Source organism: Pogona vitticeps, chromosome 13 (genome assembly GCF_051106095.1).
Source record: "Pogona vitticeps strain Pit_001003342236 chromosome 13, PviZW2.1, whole genome shotgun sequence".
Lineage (NCBI taxonomy): Eukaryota > Metazoa > Chordata > Lepidosauria > Squamata > Agamidae > Pogona > Pogona vitticeps.
In genome coordinates, this window is record NC_135795.1 from 8,889,523 (window position 1) to 8,914,472 (window position 24,950).

General features: G+C 44.1%; 1 protein-coding gene across 1 annotated transcript; it reads left to right on the top strand.

The window, feature by feature from the left end:
- Positions 1 to 3: 3 nt before the first annotated feature.
- NATD1 (N-acetyltransferase domain containing 1) lies at positions 4 to 23,996 on the top strand. Its single transcript, XM_020808715.3, has 3 exons — positions 4 to 537; positions 12,105 to 12,223; positions 20,423 to 23,996. Exons 1-3 carry the CDS (start codon positions 438 to 440, stop codon positions 20,537 to 20,539), a joined length of 336 nt encoding a protein of 111 aa, XP_020664374.3. The 5' UTR covers positions 4 to 437; the 3' UTR covers positions 20,540 to 23,996.
- Positions 23,997 to 24,950: the final 954 nt, after the last annotated feature.

Consider the following 24,950-nt stretch of genomic DNA (forward strand, 5'->3'; position numbering starts at 1 on the left):
GTCGAAAGGAATGTATGAAAACAAAACAGACAGGAGGCCATTGGCTGGCTGGGGGGCACGTGAGCCCACAGCTGATTTCCTGGCTTTTTATGTGTGTGTGTGTGTGTTTGTGTGTGTCTTGTGTTCTCCAGCCGCGGTGTGTCAGTTTCGGTGGCCGGAGTGGGATGCTGCGCCGGGGCCGCCGCCGGTGGGCTCTCCGGGGACTTACCTGAGCAGGTGGAGGAGGAGACGCAGCCAGCCAGGATCGATCCCCAGCCTCTCCCCCCTAAAAAAAAAAAAATCTGAATTAATCTTTGATTGGGGAGATCAAAGCCCCCCACCCCACCCTTTGGTTATTATTATTATTATTATTGATTGGCCACGGATCGAGGGCTTGAGGAGGGGCATCCTCGGGAGGAGAGCCGCCTGCCCCCTCCCTCCGCGACCCCCCCCCAGCCATGGCCCAAGCGGGGGCTCAGCTCAACCTCCTGGAGCCCACTTGCCCCATCCAGGTGGAGCACGACCGGAAAAGGAGGCAGTTCACCGTCAGGCTGAATGGTAATGAGAGGGTGTTTTTTTTGGGGGGGGGGTGAGTTTTTTTGGGGGGAAGCCCAGGAGAGTGGGGGGGAAGAGAAGAAAAATTGTGGCTTGGAGGAATGCGCATGCGTGAGGGTTTTTTTTTGGGGGGGGTCTCGCTCCTTTTGCTGCCTTGCCAAAAGAGCCGCACTTTTGGCAGCTCTGAATGTCCCCCCCCCCAAAATCATCTGTGCAAGAATCCAGAAACCCCCCTTGCGATCTCTCTCCCTGCATCTCCGGCGTGGGTTTTGTTTGGGGGTGGAAAGAGGGGGCTTCTGAACTATTTGCACTAAATTGGGGGGGGGGTCCTTGCTTGGTGAGATCCCTCTCTCTTCTCTCCTTCTTCTTCCCAGATCTGCCTCTTCTTCCTCCCCCCCCCAAAAAAAACTCCTCCTTCTGCAGCAACTGTGGTTATGCAACAGATTATAGCTCTGGTGTCAGCTGGAGGGTGAGGAGAGGGTGGGAAGAGAAGGTGTCAGCAAGAATTTTTAATTTCTAGACCCCCTTCTCTTCCCCCCCCCCCACCGTCACCCCAGCCCAAAGGGCCCTCCTTTTTTTTTTGGGACCCCAGCCGTCCCTGGCAGGTGCCCACCCTCTCCAAAGATGTGGCTGCTGTGTTGGTTACTCTCCGGTCGGTCACTCGGTGAACACCTGTCCTGGCTGGAGCTATTTTTAAATAAGCTCCCGAAGTTGACACGAAAACCCACCAACACTGTTTTCTTCCTCCCGTTCCTTTTGCGCAAACCTGCCAAAACTGGGTGGCCGCCTCCTTTAAGCTCCTGAATTGAATAATGATGTAAAAACCTAATTCTATTTTTTTTAAAATCTGATTTCTTTCTTATTTCTCTTTTAGGGCCCCAGAAAGTTTTTTTTTTTTAAAAAAAGTTAATTCCGGGGCTTAACAGAACTCTGTTTGTGGCCTACACCCACTGAGATGTGTTTATTTGAAAGTCAAATTGTCCCGACGTTTAAAGAGCCGTGCTTTTGAGTAAGTGGGCAGAAAGAACGCTAGTGGAAGCAGCATGACATGTAGTCATAAATGGAGTGTTGTTCCCTTCTAGGCCAGTTTTGACCAGATCTGAAGACCTTCTGGGGTTATCAGAAAAGTTGCGTATTCACTGCTTCTGGAGGCGAAGCTAAACAGACAAAAGGGTTTTGGAAGGGTTCGCCATCTGTAGCTAGTCAAAGGTAGACTGTATATGGAAAATGAACCAGTAATCCTGCGTAGCTATTTATTTATTTATTAAATTTATACCCCGCTCCTCTAGACCATGTCTACTCGGGGTGGCTTACAACATAAAAATCAATATAAAATGTATATAATCATTAAAAATACAATTACTATATTAATTAAGACAATTATTTTAAGAAAAAAAATTGCCAAGATGGGGTAGGATAAGGAAAGAAGAAATAAAAAGACTTAGCTGACTGGAGGGAAGGCCTGCCTAAATAGCCAAGTTTTTAAGTGTCTTTTAAAAACCCCCAGCGAGGGTGCCAGCCGAATTTCTGTTGGGAGGGCGTTCCACAGGCGAGGGGCCACTGCCGAGAAGGCCCGGTTTCTAGTTTTTTCCTTCTGAGCCTCTCTCGGCATCAGACCCCTCAGCCGTCCCTGCTGGCTATGGCGGGTGATTTGGGTAGATCTGGGCGGGAGAAGACGATCTGCCAAATACTGAGGTCCCAAACCATTTAGGGCTTTATAAGTGATCATTAGCACTTTGAAGTCGACGCGGAAACGGATGGGCAACCAGTGCAAAGCAGCCAGGGTGGGGGAGATGTGTTGGTGTTTTCTCACCCCACTAAGGAGCCTGTGAGTAAATCCGCGTTCCTATGTCCGAGGTTCTCAACTATGAAAAAAAGAAATAAGTTAACAAAATTACATTGGATTTTACTTCTGCTGGCTGATTCAAATTTTCCCCATCTAGCTAATCACAGTGAGGGTTGGGCAGCAATGACTTAATGGCCTTGGCCAGTGAGGTTAGACGCCCCAGTCTGAGCCTCCCCAGATATGGTTGGATTATAATGTCCATCATCCCCAGCCAGCAGGCTCAAGACGATGGGTATAGAACTGCAGAATGGGCCCTTGAGTGCTTGCTTGGCTTCGGAGCCTTTTCTCAGTCAAAGAGTGGCCGGTCTCACAAGAATCCATTTCCACACAAACGTCACCCCCTGTTCCTAAAGTTTTCTCAAATTTAGACTTGACCGAGGGTCTTTACAGCATCCTAAAGAGCGCTAGGCTTTTATCTAGCATAAATTTTTAGTGGATTTCTTCAGAGGTGGAGACTGGCACTTCAAACCAACATTTATACCCACTGGGGTGGGAATCGGAAGAGAGAGAGAGACGCAGAAAGGATGAAAGCCAGTGGAGGGTCTTATCCGGCAACCCTTCAGGATTGTTGAAAAGTCCAACAGAGATCTTAACAGTGGTTTCTTAAGAATCGTTCAGAAGTTGTTGGTGGGTTACAAGCAGAACTAAACAGAGACTCTTCCGAGTATGGATGAGGGGAAAAAAAGGTCTTCATGGCCACTCTTAAGATCATCATCAGTATTCTGATAATCTTTTGGATGGGGTATCAATGAAAAAAAAACCAAGAATACCACGCTTGCTTGGGCTCACGCGTGTCGAGGCCACGGGTCAGACGATTTAGGTTTAGGGCAGTGGTTCCCAACCTTGGGTAACCCAAATGTTCTTGGACTACAACTCCCAGAAATCCTGGCCAGCACAGCTACTGGCGAATGCTTCCAGACGTTTTCAGTCCAAAAAACACCTGGATGACCCAGGGTTAGGAACCACAGCTTTAGGAATAACCAGAAAAGAACTGTGGATCTCTTTGGGTTCCTCTTTTGGAGGAAAGGCAGGGTGGAAATAAAGTATGTACATAAATAAATAAACTTGGTAGAGGAATGCAAATGCAGGAGCAGATGATATCTTTCTTAGACCACTAAAAAAAATCAAGCAAACAACAGACAGCAAGCTTTCAATGATAAGTCATCTTCCTCAGGCTAAACAAGTACCGAGTTCTTGTTCAGAAAATGGTGTACTGTACTTTTATTAGAGTCCCAAAGTTTCATGGCCGTTGTCAGGGCCAGGTTAGCTTTTTGAGATGTTGAAGCCACATCCTGCAAGCTTTTTGCAGACTGCATTGGTATCCATCTAGGGAAGCTAACCTGGCTCCCGCAACAGGTTAGCTTTGGGATTCTAATAAAAAGCCTATAAATCTCTGAACTAGCCACAAGAACTTGCTGTACAGCCTGAGGAAGATGAATGTCTCTTGAAAGCTTGCTGTGTGTTCGGTTAATTTTTTTTAGTGCTGTATCAACAGATGTGCAAGGCAGTCTGTCTCTGGTAATGGAGGTAATCTATAAGCATCCTGCATAGTAGCCACTGGTGATTCTAGCCTCTATGAATTTATTGTTTTTATGTGCCCATTTATGGCGATCCTAATAGGGTTTTCCAGGTATATTACATGTTCAAGGACAGGTTTTACCATTTAACACCCTATCTCGTGAGGTTTCAAGGAAGTCAAAAGTCAGGATTCCCAAATCCTAACCTGACACACACTCCCCTGAACCATACTGACTCTCATCCATCAAAATGTATTTCATTGGCACAGATTTATTCCTTTCAAAGCTGCCCCCGTTGACAACCAGCTGTTACTCCAACTGGTGGCATTGAATTGTGGTCTGGGCTTAAAAGGGCCAAGTCAACCTTACAAATCAATTAACCGAAGCTATTAACATGCCTGATCAGAGCTGGATTTGAGTGTTCCATGGATAATCTGGAAAGGAAAAGAAAACTCAACTTCCCTCTGGTTCATAAATATTTCCTACACTGGTCGCCTGTAGGAGATTGTTCCTCACCATAGGCAATCAACTACATAGCGAATTATCATTAGCTTGGGCAAATATGTAAGTTGCATGGCTGACTTTTTTACTCTGCAAAAATCTGTGTCGTACATTTACAACACACCAATGTTCTTCTCCCTTTGCTAACATCTGTTTTTATTTTTAAGCAAAGAACCACAGTTTTGGGGGGTAGTTTTTTTTAAAAAAAAGACAAAGTGCTGGGTCTCACTGAAATTGCAGGGTATGTTAAAATGGATAAACAATTCAAAAATTATATACCAGACTGCCTGGTATGAGACATTGTTCATAAACTGCTAAGAATAGGAACACTGATTTTAATTTTTTGGGTTTTTCTTCCCTCCCTCCCCCCCCCTTTCCTCTTTTTAAACCTCTTCCCTTTCCACCCCAAGTACGATGTACTCTTTTTCAGGCTGAACAATGGGTAAAAGTAAACAGCAAATGAATCTTGCATTAGGCTGGAGAAAAGACATTCAAACCAAACAGACTCTTTAAATAGCACAAGGTTAAAATTGTTTCATAGTGGTGGATTCCCATAGGAAATCTGCTGAGCCGTAAATCAGTTTTAACACACACACACACAAGGGGGGGGGGGGGAAAGGATTCAAAGTAAACAGTATTGTAATAGGGGGTTTGTTTCTCTCTGTTTCTGAAAGGAGATTGTGAAAGAGTGTGGGAAAAGTAAGATATATTTAAAGAAGAATGGAGAAAAACTGGAGATAGAACAGATGTTAACATTCACTTAAATAAAACAAGACATGGAAGGAACACTACAAGAATGATGTATATCTGCTTTCAGTAGTTTTTCCCTCCCATCAAGCATCTGTTTCAGCTGTGGAACTCAGGGCCACATGATAACCAAAAGCTTAGCTGGATGCAGAAGAGGAGTGCATGCAGTTACCATGGGCTATAACAGGCACATTTTTTTTTGTTGAAAAGGCAGTTCCCTTGTTGGGAATGGAATATTATATTATGGACTGTTATCCCTTTCATTGCCTTTTCGTTCTTAGGGTTTCAAGGAGAGATGTTGTCGATGTGAGATAGGTGGGGTGATGGGGAAGAGACATTTCCAAATGGAGATTCTTTGGAAAGATGCAGTCCTTCAAAATGTGGGGGTTTTGGACTGCAGCTTTTAGAATTTCTCAGACAACGTGAATGGGCACAGCCTGACTTTAACTGTAAGCGCTGGCTTTTCCTTCCTCTGACTTAAAGGACTTAAGGTTTGCCATTTCTCTAGAGGGGTGGGGTGGGCATCCTATAGCCCTTAAGCTTTTGCAGCCCTTTTCCAAAACCCTCGGAAGGGTTCACGAATCAGCAGGAGTGATGGCTCTGTTTCCCAGCAGGCTTCTGGGTGGAGAGGAGAGTGTGAAAAAAAAAGGGAGGGGGAAGAGTGGGGAAATTTAATTTATTTGTTATGTGCCATCAAGTTGCTTCCGACATATGGTGACCCTGCGAATGAGCCATCTCTAAAATGTCCTGGTCCTCTACAGCTTGAAACAGCTCTTGTAGATTCAAGCCTGTGGCTTCTTTTAAGGGATCAGTCCATCTCGTATTGAGTCTTCCTCTTTTCCTGCTGCGTTCCACTTTTCCCAACATTATTGTCTTTCCCAGAGAATCTTGCCTTCTCAGGATATGCCCAAAGTAAGACAGCCTCTGTTTCAACATGTTTGCCTGCAGAGATGGTTCAGGCTAGATTTGATCTAGGACCCACTTGTGGGTCTTTCCTGCAGTCGAGGGTATCAGCAAAGCTCCCCTCCAGCACCACATTCCAAGTGAATCAATATTTTCCTGTCAACTTTCTTTATTGTCCAGCTTTCACACCCATACATGGTGACAGGAAACACAAGAATGTGGATGATATTGGTCTTGGTCTCCAGTGACCCATCTTTACACTTGAGGATCTTTTTATAATTCTTTCATTGGCTGCCTTTCTGAGTCTTCGTCTTCTCCTGATTTCTTGGCTGCGGCCTCCCTTTGGATGGATGATTGAACCAAGGTATACAAAACAACTATTTCAATTCCTTCATTGTCACAGCATGAAAGTTATGTAGTTCTTCTGTAGTCATGAGTTTGGACATTCATATCCCATATTTTCTCCAAAGCCACACAAGATGGCTTAGAAAGTGATTTTTAAAAAATGGATTGAAGAATATAACAGCATGGGAGAGGGCCTTCTCTGTGGCTGCTCCCAGAGACTCTGGAACTCCCTCCCACTGGAGGCCATGCTGGCCCCGTCTTTGCTGTCCTTCTGCAAGCAGGCAAAGACCTGCAAGCAGGCTTTCAATGAGTGATTGTCTGGGAGGGGTTTTTAAATGGACTGCTGCCCTTTGTTGCTTTGGATCTGTTTCTGGTGTTGAATCTGTTTATCATTTTAGTGTGCTATTTGTTTGAGTCCTTGTAATAATTATATACAGACTGTTTTTAGCTTTTAAGCCACCTTGGATCCACCTGAGTTTGTGAGGAAGACCAAGTACAGAGAGAGAGAGAGAGAGAGAGGCACTGATCTCTGCCTACTCGAGAGCTTCATTACTTGGTGTGGAGATTAGAACCCAGGTCTCCTGGGCCAGAATTGCTCCACCCACTGTACCACACTGCCCTGCCAGCTTTGCAATGAGCTAAATGCACCCAGTGTGGATTAAATATGTCATTGGTCTGTTCCAGCATGCCTCTTCTTATCTGTATGCCAAGTCCGGCATCATGTATCACAGAGTTTTAAAATATAGTTCCCGAAAGTAGTTAATTACAATTTTGAGTCTGAGATTCCAGAAACCACGCTTACACAACTTGTAATAGTTTAAAAATGGTGTGTAATTATGTTTGGTGGCTATAAGAAGTAACCACAGATTATTTCTTTTCTTTCTATCGTGCATGTCAACAGTATTTTGTCTTATTTTTTATGGTCTGATTTCCCTTTATTGTAAAGGAAGGGTTGATTTATAAAGAAACAACTCTTCTGAAAAGTAGTCCCTAAAAGTAGTTAATTACTGTTCTAGTCCTAATTTTTCAAGTAACCACACATGCCCATTTCCCAGGAGTTAGAATAATTGCTTCCAGATGTTTAAAGCATCTAGAAACACCTGGATGTTTTCATTCAAAGCACAAGTTAACACTTGAAGTATCGGGTTATCCCACCTCTGCCCTTTAAAAGTAACTTGAAGTTACCATTATACCAAGAAAAGGGAAGTAAAACATAAGAATTTGGAATTCTTAAAACTGGCTAGATGTTTTTGTCATGAGATTGACAGTTAAACCAGCCCCGGGTAGGAATTTGCGGAAATTACTGCTAAGAACAAAGTTTTCAGAGTTGTAGCTACCTTAGTCTGTGCAGGTACAGTATTTCAACAAGAAACACGAAACAAGAGCAAAGCCAAAAGGCAACTTAAAGACTAACTGCTATCTTTTAATGCAAGCTTTCATGGAACTTGGCCCACTTCTTCAGGCCTGTGAATTAGAATACGGAGACGAACTGGTAGAACATTCATGCAAGTGAAGTTGACCTGGAGGCATCAAAAGGTACCTCACTAAGCTTGTCAGAAAGGAGGGAATATAGTGGGTTCTCTCACCTGGACAACACAAACGGCTCACAGATCTGTCTCTTACTGTAGGCCAAAACACACAGGTTCCTGAGGCGCAGTGTTCAGCAGAAGCACAAAGAAACAATCCTGTCCTTATGTAAGCAAACCTGGAGATTACCTTGGAGGTAGTGAATTATGTCGAAGTGTCAATTGAGGCCAACAAGAGAGCACTGCCTAGTGGTTAGTCGTTGCCTTTTCTGAGGATGGAAGAGCTCTCCTCAAGGGCGAAGGAGTAAAGCGATGCCTCATTAAGTTACAGTGGCGAGGCAGTTATGCCTTTGTTAGTGGGAAAAGGAATTAATTACAAGGGAGTTGTTATTAGTAAGGACTTACTTCCAAGGTCAACCGGATACCTGTAAGAAGCCATGTATCAGGCAAAAAAAAAAAAAAGCTGTGGACTTCTCCTGTAGCTTTCTCAGTTCTGGCACTCAAATATGTCATGTTTGTGACTCTGGAGTTGCATGCATGTATCATAGCTAGTCATGTATATCATGGCAAGTAGCCAATAGTATGGGGCTATCTGTATTTCTGTTACAGCTGGCCTGCAAGGAAACCTTTTTATTTATTTAAACCTATTTATTTATTTTAAATATTTTTAACCCATCTTTCTCCTAAAAAGGACCCAACCTTAATAACTGTGTGCTGTCAAGTCAAGTCTAACTTACGGCAACCCATTTCAGGGTTTTCCAGCTACAGAATACAGTGGACCCTTGACTTACAGACGGCTTGACTTACAGACTTTTTGAGTTACAGACTTCTCTGGCCGCAAAATTTAGGTTTGACTTGCAGACTGAGATTTGACTTAGAGACCAGAAAAAAACCAAAATGGAACAAAAACGGCCTGTTTCGGGATTAATCGGTTTTCAATGCACTGTAGGTCAATGGAGACTTGACTTACAGACTTTTTGACTTGAGAACCGCCTTCCAATACGGATTACGTTCTCAAGTCAAGACCCCACTGTACTCAGAAATGGTTTCCTATACCCTTCTTCTGGGGGTTGTCCGGGATTGTGCAGCTTGCCCAAGGCCTGTTTCCTGGAAAATAAGACCTAACCTGAAAATAAGCCCTACTATGATTTTTCAGGATGCTTGTAATATAAGCCCTACCCCAAAAATAAGCCCCAGTTAAGGGAAACCTCGCCCTCCACTATTGTGCAGCAATCAGACGAACATGGCATGACTGTATTTGAATAAATATAGATGGTTGTAGATGGAAAAAAATAAAACATCCCCTGAAAATAAGCCGTACTGCATTTTTGGAGCAAAAATTAATATAAGACCCTGTCTTATTTTCAGGGAAACACTGTAGTTTATTGCTTGTCATCTCCAAAGACCTTGCTGGAGCTTTTAACAAGTTTCTTGCTTGCTTGCTTGCTTGCTTGCTTGTCATCTCCACTTGCCTTCTCTGATTTGAATGTGGTTCATCCCCCGAAGAAGGAAATTTGCATTGTAAAACATGTCCTCTTTTTCAAGCCAGTTTTTTGTTACTGAAATTCTTGGCTTTTGGCTTACTCCCTCCTGCCAGTCGCTTGGGACCCAGCAGAAATAGCCCTCTTAAAAAAAGTTTTGTACTAAATCTCATGAAGGAAGCGGAGAGCTTCTCAGAACAAAGTGTTTCTCCTTATTCTGCAACCTGACCCACCTTTTTTCTGCCCGTGTTGTTTGCTTCTTGGATTGCATTTTTTGGCCGATTAGAAATAATCTGTGCCTGTTGCTAGTACTCAGTAAGGCAGGACTTCTAATTTGTCATTTAAGTACAAACAAGGCGAAGCTTGCACGTATAGGAGAGATAAAGTACAACAGCGGTTAAGCAGCACACATTTAAACCATCTTGGGAAAGTTTTGCTTGCTCTGCTGTGCTGGGCTCACAGTCTTTCCTGTTCAATGGCCGCTGAACTGAACTGTGTCATCCCACACACATCTGGGGCTTGTTCAGCCTTTGCACAGGCGAAGTCATGGCCCTGATCCTCGAGGGGGTGGTACCAGCCTCCTCCACCTCCTCCCCCCCACCCCGTATCTTCTCAATACTGGATGGACAAGAGTCATCGTGGTACGAGGATGCCATTCAGTGTGTGTGTGTGTGTGTTTCTCTTTCTGTGTATGCGATCTGAATGCTTTTTTTCATTCAGCCGGGAATAATTAATTACAGCAGATAGATGTCTGCATCCCATTCACAGCCCTCTTTCCTCCCTCTCCCCCAAAACCTGCGCCCTTCTGAGTCAGTACAAAGTGTGCTTTTACACTGAGTTCAACCCGTCGTTTTCTTTCTTTGCAGGGTGTTTACAGGGTCTCTGTGTCAGCTAAAACAGGGATTTCATTTTAATTTTATTTTGCAGATGGAGTTAAGAAACCAGAGGGCTCTCCAAAGTAGTTCTCCCCCCTCGCCCCCGGCAATAGTCACTTTTGAGATCCATATAGCAATGTGTCCCAGCAGGAGGAAGTGTTCTCAAATCGGTTTCTCTCTGTAGTTGTGACTCCTGAAGTCAGATTTCGGTCTATTCGTTCTTTTGTGCCGAAATTGTCCCGTCGGTCTCGTGTTGCGAGGAGGGGGCACCGGTGGCAGAAGAGGGCGTTAATCCCAATGCGGGAGGAACTAGTAAATAAACCTGAGGTGTTGAGGGTGACATGATCGAAATGCCAGTGTGGATCTGGGGGGACACCTGGCGTCAAGATTTCCGGTTGGGGCTCCTTCCTGTCTCCGTCCCCATGTTGTGTTGTCCGTTGGGTCAGTGATGGTCTCACCCGGAGGGATTGTGTAGGCAGGTTTTCCGTGTAAGCTGAGAAAACATCTGATGTTATTGTAGATTGAGAACTGCTAAAAAGGAAGGTAACTAACAGGGTGTGAAAACCCTCTGTAAAAGTTCCTAAGGTGTGTGTTTTTGTGTGATGAGTGGGTTTCTGTATGTCCATCCCCGAAGGAAGAAGACATTTGCCTCTTGTGGAGATCAAGAACCCTTCTTGGTTTGCCTGGAAGATCTGTAGGTTGAAAATGGAGAACAGCTTTGTTTAGACATGTTGATAAGCTGCCCCGAGGATCTAAATATTTCTTATTAATTCAAGAGTACTTGCCCTTCTGGTTCAGCTTATGTTGTGTTATTATCAGCTGTGTTTATTTGTCATATTCATGCCTGCTTTTCCTTCACTCAGCTAAAGGCAGCGTGCACTTCACCTCCTCTTCCCACTCGGTCCTCACAATGGCCTTATAAGGTAGGACAGGTTGAGAGAGAAGTCACGCAGCACAAGGCATGGCTCAAGGAGTGACCCCAACCTGGGTCTTTTAACCCCACGCCATAGGCTGCCTCCCATGGAAGAAAGACGCCATGCCAAGTTTAGAAATGCAGGCGTATGAAGCATGTCAATAACCCAGTGAATAAGTAGATAGAAATCAAAGTTAACATTAAAGCTGCAGGAGAGTCAGTAGGGCCAATCAACATCAGGACCAAAGATCTGATGAAACAAACTCAGAAAACGTCCTCGGTAGCAGTGCTATTGGAGAGGGCCAAAGGGATGTCCTGAGTCAGGGAGTTCCACAGTCTGTTGTTATGTTCCACCCCATTGCCTGTGACTTATGGTGACCCCAGGACTGATGCTCAGTGCTTGGCAAGGCTGTGGCTTCCTTTAGGGCAGTGGTCCCCAACCTTGGCCCTCCAAATGTTCTTGGACTTCAACTCCCAGAAATCCTGGCCAGCAGAGGTGGTGCTGAAGGCTTCTGGGAGTTGAAGTCCAAGAATATCTGGAGGGCCGAGGTTGGGGACCACTGCTTTAGGAAGTCAACCCGTCCCTCAAGCCTCCTGATCTTTACACACAGCCTGTCCTGCCCCCCGAAACCAGTGTGTTGTTGCCAGACGTAGTTGGGGACCCAGTCTCACTGCTATGTTGAGGTGAGGTTCACATGTTTTCGGACATGACATGGAAGGGAGTGTCCGTGTTCCTTTTGCCAGCTTTTCTGTGTTTTTCTCCCACTTGTCTTGTCTTCTTTCCACGGAAAGATGGAGTCGCTGCACGGCCTCGTTGCAGTTGTCGGAGGGTGAAAAGCCCTCACGTGTGAAAAACCCTCACGGATCTGTTGGTGGGCACGTGAAATGCTTTCAGTCCTTCTCTTTCATCCCGCAGGTTGCCACGACAAAGCCGTACTCTTGTACGAGTATGTGGGGAAAAGGATAGTGGATTTGCAACATACGGAAGTACCTGATGCCTACAGGGGGAGAGGAATAGCGAAGCATCTTGCAAAGGTACGGACTGTCGGTTGTACCACTGCTTTACAATCTGGGTCCAGGTTGCTTTAGCCATTGCAGACACGGTGTGTGTGTGTATGTGTGTGTATGTGTGTGGGGGGTTCAAACAAGGTGATACACCCTGGATGTCATTGGCACCACAGAGGTGAAAAAGAGGTGTAAAACATTTGCCTATCCTAGCATGAGCTTTCCTCACCCCCGTATGGTGCAAACGAAAGTTTTGTGTTGTGATTGGTCACTGGGAAATCAGCACAGACTTCATGTGCAAGTCCAATGGCTGAGGCACAGAGCTTTGAAGGAATGACGTGCATAGAGGTAACACATGCTGATGGCTTTCTAATTGTGATGTGGGAGTTGGTATGGCTTGAGTCTTATTTTATTTTGAAATTGGGTTTCGAGCGAAGCTGTGAAGGTTTGTGTTTTTGAACTACAACTTCCAGAATGTTGTTTGAGTTCCAAGCTGTGCCCAGGGCATGGAAGTAACGTCACTTACAAGTTACTTTTTTGGGTAACCAGGACACAGTTACCAAAAATAATACACAGTTATTATTTTTGACTTATCAACAATAATTATATGAGTAGGAACGGGGCTTATGAATGATATTTCCTTGGCACTTTTGAAAGATACTTCAAGAGAGTACTTATAGAGGGTTTTACCATCATTTTTGAAAGTTGGTTCCATTTCCCTGTCAATCCTAATATTTTTTTTAAAGGAATAATGCAAAAAGAAAGCTGAATACTGTTTTATTTGGTGTATTTTTTTTTCATGGGCTGCTGTCAGCTTCTTTGGGTACAAACAGGGTGCAGCTATTTGTAAAAGGTATAGCAATGGGCAACAGTTCCTCATACAGTGGTGCCCCACATAGCGACGATAATCCATTCAGGAAAAATCGTCGCTATGCAGATTCATCACTATGCGGGACAAAGAAGCCCATAGGAATGCATTAAAACATGTTTAATGCGTTCTTATGGGCAAAAAGCTCACCGTTCTGTGAAAATCCTCCATGCGGCCGCCATTTTCACTGCCTGGTAAGCGAGGAAAGGGCACGAAAACGCTGCAGGAGGCCATTTTATTTACCCGGCGGCCATTTTGGAACTACTGATCAGCTGTTTTTAAAACATTGCTATGCGAAAATCGGTATGCGAAGCAGTTACCGATCACATCGCAATGTGATCGCTTTTGCGATCGCAAAAAACACATCGCTATGCGGATTCGTCTTTAAACGAATCTTTATGCAGGGCACCACTGTAAACTGAACTACAGAGCTGGAAGGGACCCTATGGATCATCGAGGCCAGCCCTTTTCAAGGAGGCCCGGTAGAGAATCGAACCCCCAACCTCTGTCTCTGCAGACAGAGATCCTAAGCCACTGAGCTAAACATCTTTAAGACCCACACATTTTCTTTGACACAAACTTTCATAGACCTGGTGTTCTTCTTCAGATGCAGGGTTTCCTCTTGTATTATGAGACTGGGAGCCCATGAATTCAAAAAAAAAATCTCTCCCTACTGCTCACCTTGAGATTTGTCTTTCTGCACTGGAGACCTGGACAAGTATCATTACTTCCCAAGGCTTCAGCCAGTGTCTTGAGATCTGATAAGCTTAGAATCATAGATTCATGGAGTTGGAAGGGACCTATTGAGTCAAATCCAAGTCAAATCAGATCTGACCAATGGCTGCCCAATTTCTTCCTCAATGCCTCTCGTGCTGGAGCACCCACAGTTTCCTGAGGTCATTGGTTCCGTTGTCGTACTGCTCTAACAGTTAGGAAGTTTTTCGAACCAGTGCTCTGACTCGGCATAAAGCAGGTTTCTGTATTCAGATCAGGTGGACCATAGGGACATAGGCTGAGAAGAAAGTCGGCTGTAGAGGTGTAACATCTGGATAGCCAGGATGGAGAGAGATATCAAGAGGGTGAAGGAGGCCATCAGTAGGAGGTGAAGGATGTAGGGAGGGCCGTATCTCTGATTACTGCCTGTACTAATCAACCCTAATGAACATCCATGCTCCTTCTCCATACGCTCTTCCTCTTTGTGGCTCTACAAATACTATTTTTAGCCACCCCGTTTAAGAGAAGTGTGGCTAGGTGGCTTTGGGAGGAGCACCAAGATGAACACTGTGGCCATGCATCATGAAAATCGTGCAGATATGATCGCACAAAACCAGCATAACTCCCAGGAAGGGGGTGGTAGAAGGCTTTGATGTCTTCATGCACTGTGTATTTCTACTCTTATTTTGTTTTATCTGTGTGGGAGTATAAGAATCCTTCCTTGAGATGCCTTTGTTGTTTAGTCATTAAGTCATGTCTGACTCTTCTTGACCCCATGGACCAGAGCACGCCAGGCCCTCCTGTCTTCCATGGCCTCCCGGAGTTGGGTCAGATTCACGTTGGTAGCTTCGATGACTCTGTCCAGCCATCTCATCCTCTGTCGTCCCCTTCTCCTCTTGCCTTCACACTTTCCCAACATCAGGGTCTTTTCCAGGGAGTCTTCTCTTCTCATCAGATGGCCAAAGTATTGGAGCCTCAGCTTCAGGACGTGTCCTTCCAGTGAGCACTCAGGGTTGATTTCCTTCAAAATGGATAGGTTTGTTCTCCTTGCAATCCAGGGGACTCTCAAGAGTCTTCTCCAGCACCACAATTCAAAAGCATCAATTCTTTGGCGGTCAGCCTTCTTTACGGTCCAGCGCTCCCTTCCATCCATCCCTACTGGAAAAACCAGTAGCGATGTATGGAAGTGGGATGCCTAGAAATGGCTAATTAAGCTGATCTTCTACAGTCAAATCAAAGATGCCATTTTGCATCTTTGTTTACCGAACCTTTTGCCTTTGATGGCCACTGGGCAGGTAGAAACGAACTAGGGCGGAGTATTCTCTCACTGAAAATATAATATGGTGATAAAAGCATTACCTGTTGACTTTCTGCCACTTTGGATATCATTATGACGGCACCGAGTGAGATCTAGTGCAAAAGCTTGTGAGTCTGTTTGAAATAACAGCTTTCAATTACAGTGGGGTCTCTACTTAAGAACTTAATCCGTATTGGAAGGTGGTTCTCAAGTTGAAAAGTTCTTATGTTGAATCTGCATTTCCCATAGGAATGCATTGAAAACCATTTAATCTGTATCTGCTCTTTTCCGTCCATAGAAACTACAGTGGAACCGCTACTTAAGAACTTAATCCGTTTTGGAATGGTGTTCTTAAGTTGAAACGTTCTTAAGTTGAAGCAAAATTTCCCATAGGAATGGACTGAAAACCAATTAATCCGTTCTGGCTGTTTTTTGTTATGTAGAGGTGCGTTCGCACATTGAAGCATTAGTTCCCATAGGAACTAGGGGGAGAATTTTTTTTTAACCTAAGATGACCTAAGGTTAAAAAAAGAACAGGAAAGGTTTTTTTCCCTGTTCTTATCTTGGATTTCTGTTCTCAAGTAGAAGTAAAATTTAGCAAATGGAGCTGTTCTTAAGTTGGATTGTTCTTAAGTAGGGACGTTCTTAAGTAGAGACCCCAATATATATGGTTGTGTGTTGGTCTTTTTAGGCCATTTAGTGTCTCTGTCTCTCTGTGTGTAAAAATGAAGCCATCTGGTGTCAAGAGAGAGATTATAAAGTACCTTCATTTTTCTTGCGCAGAAAGTGAAGGAATTTTCCGACTGTTGGAAAGTGCTTTTTCTGTGTTTATTTTTTTAAATGTAATTTTAGGTGGTTTTTTTTTTTTTAAATGTCTTTGTTTCCACTGCTCTATTTTTGACAAGTGAAGAAATCCTGCCCTACTTTATTTACAAAGTGACAGTTAAAATTTATTATGTGAGAGTTTAAATTCCCCCCCTTGCTGTCTGGGTTCATTTTGTCAACTGAGGCAAGTTTTCCTCAGCATTGGAAAATTTATTTTTAGGGAATACTGCTTCTCATTCTCTTTCCCTCGTCAGACTGAAAGATCATTTAGCAAGAGCTGCGAACAAGTTAATTTTTTTTGGTTTTTGAAACTTGTAGCACTGAAGCCTTTAAAGACCATCTCTTTAGAACTTTAGGTTGCAATCCTAAATATGCCTGCTAGGGTTGAATCCAGTGAAATTTTCTTCCAAGGCAGCACAAAGCAGTATGGTATAATACATTAAATATTTTTTTTCCAATAACTTTAAATAAAACTTTGGGTTGAAAGCTTTACCCAAGGAAGGGAATTCTTAGGAGGGAAATCTGATCAAAGGGATTCACAATTTTTTATACATTGCTGTCTATGCCAGTGGTTCCAACTGTGAGCCCCCAGATGTTCTTCCAGAAATCCTGGCCAGCACAGCTAGTTTTAGTCCATAAACATCTGGGGACGTTTTAGTCCATAAACATCTGGGGACCCAAGGCTGAGAACCAGGGCTCTATCCTCTATCAAGAACTTCATGATGGAATCATGGAGTCGGGAGGAGCCTACGAGGCCACTGAGTCTAACTCCTTGCTCAACACAGGTATCCAAAGCCTAGTGTCCCTCTTTCCTCACCCTGGGGTATTGCTCTTCATGTCCTATATTGCACCTTGGAGATGCTTTTTTTATCAGCGTGAGTAGCTAATGGTTTCTTCCTTCAGCTTGCAGCCATCTTTCTTGAGTCTTGAGATTTTGGCGGGCAGGCTTCAGATTTGCAGCATCCTCCGCTTTGAGTGCGAACCGTCTGATGGCTCCAGAAAGGGTTGCTTTGCTGGGAGCAATCTCCTTTCTATCCTTGCAGGAAACCATCCAGCCCAGCCTCCCCCCCCCTAAAAAAAGACTAGCCCCTTTGCTGGACTGCAGTGGTCTAGCTTTGGTGTGAATCAATGTCAGGTTGCTTCACAATCTCCCAATGAGTCATGCAACCACTGGAAAATCATTCCTACCAGCAGTTTCAAGTGTTATGATAAAAAGCCACACACAGAGTAAAAATTGTGTTCTCTCTTGTGTGTGTTTGTGCCAGCAGTTGAAAGTAAATAAAATGATCACTTGGTTTTCTTTAATAACATGAAATAACTGTTACTGTTTAAAAACACAGGCAGTATAAAATAAACTCTTAGACATTTTTAGTACTTGTGACAGTAGCTTGTACATTCGTGCCCCGCTGAACGATTACCCCGCTCTATGACGAATCCGCTTTACGTTGACGTTTTTTCAATCGCAGATGTTTTAAATGGGTTTTTTTTCGCTGTGCGATGATTGGTTTCCTGCTTTGGGAACCGATTTTCGCTTTACGACGATCAGCAAACAGCTGATCGCCGGGTTTCAAAATGGCCGTCGGCTGAAGAAAATGGCCCCTCGCTGTTTTCTAAGACGGATTCCTCGCTTTAAAGGCACCGAAAATGGCCGCCATATGGAGGATCTTCGCTGGACGAGCAGGTATTCAGCCCATTGGAACGCATTGAACGGTTTTCAATGCGTTTCAATGGGGTTTTTAAATTTCATTTGACGATGTTTTCGCTCTACAGCGATTTTGCTGGAATGAATTAACGTCAAGCGAGGCACCATTGTACTTAATTTAGTAACATTAGTATATCATGGTTACCTGAATAAACAACTAACCCTAACACTATTCCATATTTATCCCTGTTTACTATCTCATTTGGTCCCTATTTGCCAGAAAGCTATCCTATCACAGATCCAACCCTATGGCATATTCTAAATATTTTGCTAATTGCCACTTGCTTTGTATACCTATCTGGCAAATATTACACTCAAGTCCTTCCCAGACAGATGCATATACACACACATAAGGTCCTTGATCCTCCTCCTCCTTTATTTTTAAATCAGACTTGGATGGGACTGCCTTTTCAAATGAATAAAACCTTCATGGAATCATATCATAGAAAAATAGAAAAGTGAAGTTGGAAGGGGCCTACAAGGCCATCAAGTCCAATCGCCTGCTCAACGCAGGAATATAATCAAAACATATCTGCCAGTTTCTCTTGAATGCCTCCAGTGCTGGAACACTCACCACCTCTTGAGGTCAATGGTTCCATTGTCGTACTGCTCTAACAGTTCAGAAGTTTTTCCTGATATTCAATCGAAATCTGGCTTCCTTTAGCTTGAGCCCGTTGTTGCATGTCCTGCACTCTGGGGATGATCGAGAACAGATCTTATCTTCGAAATGGCCACTGTCAGACCTTCAAAATGATCCTTTACAGGATCACAGATATGTTCAAACAGAAGAAATGTGCCAGAGTTCCCCAGAATTCTTTGTTTGAAAAGTTGGAAGAATTGGCACGAAGGTTTTAAACCCATCTTTATACCATCTTTTCCACATGGAGGGTTCCAACTTTTCTTTGTAACTTTTTTTAGCAAATCAAGCTTATATTTAGTATGGGGATTTTGTTTCTAGGGGTGGGTCACACCACCACTTTTCTCTGGCTCCAGTCTGCCCTTCTTTATTAAAAAAGAGGGTCAACCTGGGCCTGCCATTTCGGTTTCTACCTGATCCTGGCAGCCATTTTCTTATACCCACCCAATGGCTATTAGAATGGAGGAGAGCTGCTTCTTGTGGTACAGTGGTGCCTCGCTTGATGAGGATAATGCGTTCCATTAAAATCGCTGTTAAGAGAAATCCTCGTCAAGCGAAATTAAAAAACCAATTGAAATGCGTTGAAAACCGGTTCAATGCGTTCCAATGCGCGAAATACCTCATCGTGCAGCGAAGATCCTCCATAGGGCAGCCATTTTCTGGTGCCTGTATAGTGAGGAATCCGTCCTTAACACAGCGAGGAGCCATTTTGCACAGCGGGGAGCCATGTTGAAACCAAACGATCAGCTGTTTTTAGATCGTCGTAATGCGAAGAATCGGTTCCCGAAGCAGGGAACCGATCGTCGTGAAGCGAATTTTCCCCACAGGAACATCGTTTTGCGATTGCAATAGCAATCGCAAAAAAACCATCGTAAAGCGGATTTGTCGTTTAATGAGGTAATCGTTAAACGAGGCACCACTGTATCTGTGTGGGCAGCTTTCCTTTCTCTTTATTGGTCATCTTCTTGCTCTTTCTTTGGGCTCGCTTTCTCTCCCCCCTTGGCATCAGACAGAGGGCACGTGAGGACATTTCACAGTTCTCTTCTCCTGCATGAGGACATGATGAAAGGATGTACGTCATGCTAAGAGGGAGTTGCTTCCCTTTGGCCCATTTCAATAAAGCAGACACTCTGTGTATGCAGAAGCTTTTTTAATCCTTAGGGCTGTTACGTAGGGAATCTGTTCTGTAACCTTTAGGTCTCCCATTGACCTTCCAAGTCCTTTAGCTTTTTTCTGTCCCTTTTCTTTGTTTCTTGTTATGTGCCATCAAATTTGCTTCCGACTCATGGAAACGCTATAAATGAGTGATTTCCCCAAACGTCTTGTCCTCAACTGCTCTGCTCAGCTCTTGTAAACCCAAACCTGTGGCTTCCTTTAAGGAATCAATCCATCTTGTATTTAGTCTTCCTCTTTTCCTGCTAACTTCCACCTTTCCCAGTATTCTTGTCTTTTCCAGGGAATCCTGCCTTTTCACAATGTGCCCAAAGAAAGACAGCCTCAGTTTCAACATTTTAAATTCCCGTGCACGATAGATCCCATTTTTTTGCAGCATTTGGACGGGGGAAGCTATTTCTGAATAATTTTGACAGTGTGATTCTACATTCCCTTCAACCAGGCAATGCCATTTCACCAAAGGATCATGTCCCTTCCTTTATATTTTTATTTATTTTGGATTTTTCATTGTATGCTCCTGATGAACTAATCATTGATTATGTTACCCCTCTCCTATAATGCACATGAGGAAGATTAGGGTACACGTGTAAAAAACAAACAAACATCCATTTGTTTTATTGACAATTTCCAAATGTACAGAAACATTCTACAGTATTCTAATCTACATGTATGTAGGAAAAAAGTCAAATCCATGTTTGTTATGTCTGAAGATAAAACAGAAAGATGGCGGCTGGGGGACAAGGTCAGTAAGCATATAAAAATAAATATATGGTGTTTTTTTTTGAATATTTTAGCTGAGTTTAAAAACTGATTGATTAAAATGGATAATTTTTCCTCTCCGACCTTCACATGTCACACTCAACTTGAGTGATCCTGAGAATTTTTAGTCCAGACGAGTAACTTTTCTAAGCTGTATTCCAAGTTAGTTAGTCATGTGCTGTCAAATCGGAACCAACGTATAGCGACTTGCAAAATGCTTATGGTAGTTCTTTCCTTTCCCTTCCTTTCCTCAGGCGGCCTTGGATTTTGTGGTTGAAGAGGACTTGAAAGCCCACCTCACGTGCTGGTATATTCAGAAATACGTCAAGGAGAACCCACTGCCGCAGTACCTGGAGCGTTTGCAATCTTAATACCGGAAAAAGGACAAGGATCTGGACTATTTAGATGCAAGCGGACCTGAGACCCTTGAGGATCCAACACAACGTTTGCTGCTGTCCTGTTTGGGAACAGACGCCCCGACCAAGGACGACACATGCTCAGAGTTCTTATTTTTGTAAAGACAGACGTGTGACTTCCTCAACCATCCTTCCATTGAACTCTTGCAATATTTTGGCAGACTTGGAATTTATTGTTTACAATGGCTTTCTCTTCTAAGGAAACGGGGCGCGTGTCTAAAACTGGGGCTTTTGCTCCGTTTGTGAGCTTGGGACAATAGAAGTAGGGTGGGTAGGAGAGCGGGATGGGGGGAAGAGACCCTTTTTCAGTAGAGGTATATCAGGCAGACTTCTTTTCTCCTTGGATGCTGCCTTAAGGAGATAAGTATTGGCTGACCCTGTTTGGGACGGGCACCAGTTTAATTTGAATTCCCAGCGCAGAGTTGGGGAAAGTCTCAATGACGATCAGTTGCTATCTTCCTAACCACATGTCTTCATGTGAGGACAGGACAGGAAGAACACAGGATATATCAAGAGAGTTCCACAGGCTGGACCAGGAAGAGAAGTGAGTTCCAGGCGGTAAATGCAATAAACATTTCACTCGAGAGGCAAAGAAGACTGTTTCACCTGGATATGTCTCCGCGATGGACATGAGACTTATGAATTGAGGGAGACACTGTGGACCTCGTATCTCGCCCCTCACTCGACAAGGATATGAATTAGGTCATGGCAACCATCCCGGCACAGAGCTGTAGAGAGCAACGTTATGATCTGTTTGGTTTGGAATGGAAGGCTTCAAAACTCTAGTACAAACTTCTAAGAAAACGGGCTGGTGTTCCCTTCTTCTAGTTGGATGCCATCATCTCCACTCTCAGCAGAGGACACTTACCTGTCTTTGAGAGCCCCTCGTAAGGTCCCGCACAAAGAGGAGCGAAGCGGAGTGAAGGAGTAGCAAGGGAAAGGCAAACAGCTTGCAAAGAAGGAGATTCGCCTTGCAGTTTTGAACCAAGTATGCAAACGGTATCGCACATACCCAACGCCAAGACTTGGCTGGTGCTCCATCTGGCTTCGTTCAAACTGAGTAGCATTTGCGTGAAGGGGGGGGGAATAGTTTCTCATTTGGTTGTTGTTATGTGGTATTACTCCTCTATAATAGAGGCTCTACCATTTCCTCAGCCCTTCAATTGTCTGCCTTTCTTCCTTGTAATGCATTCCCCACCTAACGGGGCTTGGTTAACATATGTGAGGAAACTTAAGCTTGACTTAAGAGCAGGTCAAGAGCAGGTTGCTAGCTGTGGGCTTCTCTCTCTGTTCTGGCTTTATGGAACCTGCTTCTTCCACCATGTCCCATTCAAGCCATTTCTTCAGATACGTGGTTGGGAGGCTTTGCAGAATCAATGACAGCAAGTTAGGTTGAAATGACTCTATGAGGAGAACACGTGTGTTGCTAAATTACACTGCATTTTGTTTCTTTTGCCTGGACCCTAGGATGCTTTGGTGCTCTTTGGAAAGACCCTTTTAAATGTCACAGGCCCAGCTTTTGGTTTTTGTGAGGTAAATCCTCCTTAGTCTATCCACCAACAACCATCTCACAGCCATGACTGCCAAGCCTTTTGACTGCCATTTTGGTAAGGCAGACATTCAAGGTGCTACTCATAATTACTAGAGGCTGTTGGCATTTTAAAAATGGAGCGAAACCGTGAATGTTGATCTTTTGTCCAGCTATTTCTGTGTAGGCAGTACGGCTCTCAGAAATCAAGTGTGGCACTTCCTGCGTGAGGAAATCGCAGCTGAATGCGCAAGATTGTTGGTGCACGGTTTGAACACATGATTGGGTCCTTCCAGGGGGAGATCCGGAAATGGGGAAACAGCCAGAACCCTCATGGGATTCTGGAAGCGGTGGTCCAAAAGACTACAAGAGTTTCCTATCACCAGCATTGGACAGCCCTGCCTTAAAAATGAGCTCAGTATGTTAATAGTGCTGTTGCTTTCTTTATTAGGTGCTACAATTATCATTTCAATCTCTGATCTGATGGAGACGTTTTTAACAGTAATTCCAGATAAACTGCTGCATCCATCTCTTCCTCTTATTTTTCCTCATCCTAGATTTTATGTCCAATAAGAATGGCTTCCAGCTGAAGTCTAGTGTTTGGTGGTAACTTTTACTGTTGCCACTACAGGATCCATGAAATCAATAGCGGTAGAATGGAAATAGCCTTCCCCCACCCTTTTCTTCCTTGTCTTTAAGTAGCTCATCTCTCAGCAAGACCTCTAGCAGCTTGCTGAGGCCAAAACCACTCCAAGGACGAATTTACGGAGAGAATAGATCATGGGAGTAGCACTTTTTACAGCAAAGGCTGGTAATTCTGATTTCGTGGCTGTAACAAGTCCTCTCTTGCTTTTAAGCTGGAAGTTTTAAGAGCTATCCAAGTTACTGAACCCATGGTTGTTGTGGGTTTTTCGAGCTCTTTGGCCGTGTTCTGAAGGTTGTTCTTCCTGACGTTTCACCAGTCTCTGTGGCCGGCATCTTCAGAGGACTGGAGTAGGAACTCTGTCCATGCACTGTTGGTGTTTGTTGGATAGTATTTATAGCTGTAGGAACTGGCTTTTGTCTGTTTTCAGGAGATAAGGTGATCAGCATGTTTTTGTTGTGATAAGGGGGGGCAGAGATTATCTGTCACTGTGATTGATGGGTGTCTTTTTTGTGCAGTGATCTACCAGCTAACAACAGCCATCAATGACAGTTACAGATAATCTCTCCCTCTCCCCCCCATCACAACAAAATCATGCTGATCACCCTATCTCTCCTGAAAAAAGACAAAAGCTGTTCCCACAGCTATAAATACTATCCAACAAACACCAACAGAGCATGGACAGAGTTCCTACTCCAGTCCTCTGAAGATGCCGGCCATAGAGACTGGCGAAACGTCAGGAAGAACAACCTTCAGAACACATCCAAAGAGCCCGAAAAACCCACAACAACCATTAGATCCCGGCCATGAAAGGCTTCGCAAATTACTGAACCCAGTCGGGGAATTTGGGTTCTGTTACTTGGGTAATAGCTGCTAGACAGACCGTGAGGTGATCATCACCAGCTTTGCATTTCTGATGTAGTCAAGGCACAACATCCACGTTGAGCTATAAAGTTAGTTGGGCAACGACAAGGTAATTGTAAACGTCCAAAACCGATGGGAAGACCCACCTGTGGCTTCTCTCCTAGTGTTTTTTTTTCCACTCAAGGTGGGACTCTTTTATTCCCCTCCCTTGACTCTTTTATAGTGGTAAATGAACGTGCCTTTCCTACTCAGGACCTCTTGAAATGACCTTTCTGTTGTTGTTTGTGTCTTATCCTTCCTCAGTTGCCATGTTATTAATTGATCCCAGACCCTGTTGCATGGAATAACAATAAAAAAAAAAGTGTGGCTAAAACCAAGTGGTGCTGACTTGTCTGCTGGCATTTGATTCAAAAAGAAATGGGAGTTAAGGCAACAGGTATACCTCAGATCAATTAAATTCTATCTTTCCAATGTTAAAGGTCTCAAAAGGGCTGGAGGGCAGCGTTCTGAAGGTATATCCATATTGACCAGATAGGCGGGATATAAATAGAATAAATAAATATCTCAACCCATGGACTGCAAATGGCTTTACAGAAATTGCTTTCCCATTAAATCCCACATACAGTATTTCAGTGGAGACAAGAGGGATATTTTGCTACAGACTCCCAACTCCAGATCCTAGGATTGAGGTGTCTTTTAAGATCTTTTTTCCTAAGCCTTAGTGTTGCAGTCTTTAAGGATAAGACAAAAAGGCAACATTAGCATAGCTTTTTCTGGCTCTTGTTTGTCTTTGATCGATGGTTCACAATGGAGAAGATATTCCTATATAAAGTGACCTCAATGACCTTAAACTAAGGAGGTTGTGAAAGGGAAGAATTAATGGAAGAATAAATGGAAATTGGTGGTGCAGAGCAGATGCATTTGGGGGGCGTTAAGGCTGCAAGTGTGAAGTTTATGAGACATACAAAAAACAAGCATTTAAAATAATGAAGATTTATTCTGTCACAACTCAGGAGGAACTCCAGACTTCTTGAAAAAAAAAAAAGAGTAGGGCAATGGGCGTGGCCGTGTCCTGAAAGGCGCGGGCGCTGATTGGCGAGCTCCCTCGGAGGGGGCGGAGCAAACCCACCATCTCCCTTCACCCTCTGCGCCCGACCCGAGCGTCCGCCACCTCCTCCCAGCCCCAACACCACCACCACCACTTGCCCCACCCGATGCCTCCCGGGAAGTGTAGTCCCTTCCCTCCTCTCCCTTCGCTCCCTCTCCTCCCCAAAGGACCCCATTTCCCAGGAGGCGGAGCGCGCCTGCGGGGAATAGACCGGATGAGAGGT

Bases quoted from the DNA above. Each gene is read 5' to 3' on its own strand.
- NATD1 (XM_020808715.3), top strand. From the start codon at position 438: ATGGCCCAAGCGGGGGCTCAGCTCAACCTCCTGGAGCCCACTTGCCCC. The intron at 538-12,104 runs GTAATGAGAGGG...TTCATCCCGCAG, and splicing joins GTTCACCGTCAGGCTGAATG to GTTGCCACGACAAAGCCGTA. The intron at 12,224-20,422 runs GTACGGACTGTC...TCCTTTCCTCAG, and splicing joins TAGCGAAGCATCTTGCAAAG to GCGGCCTTGGATTTTGTGGT.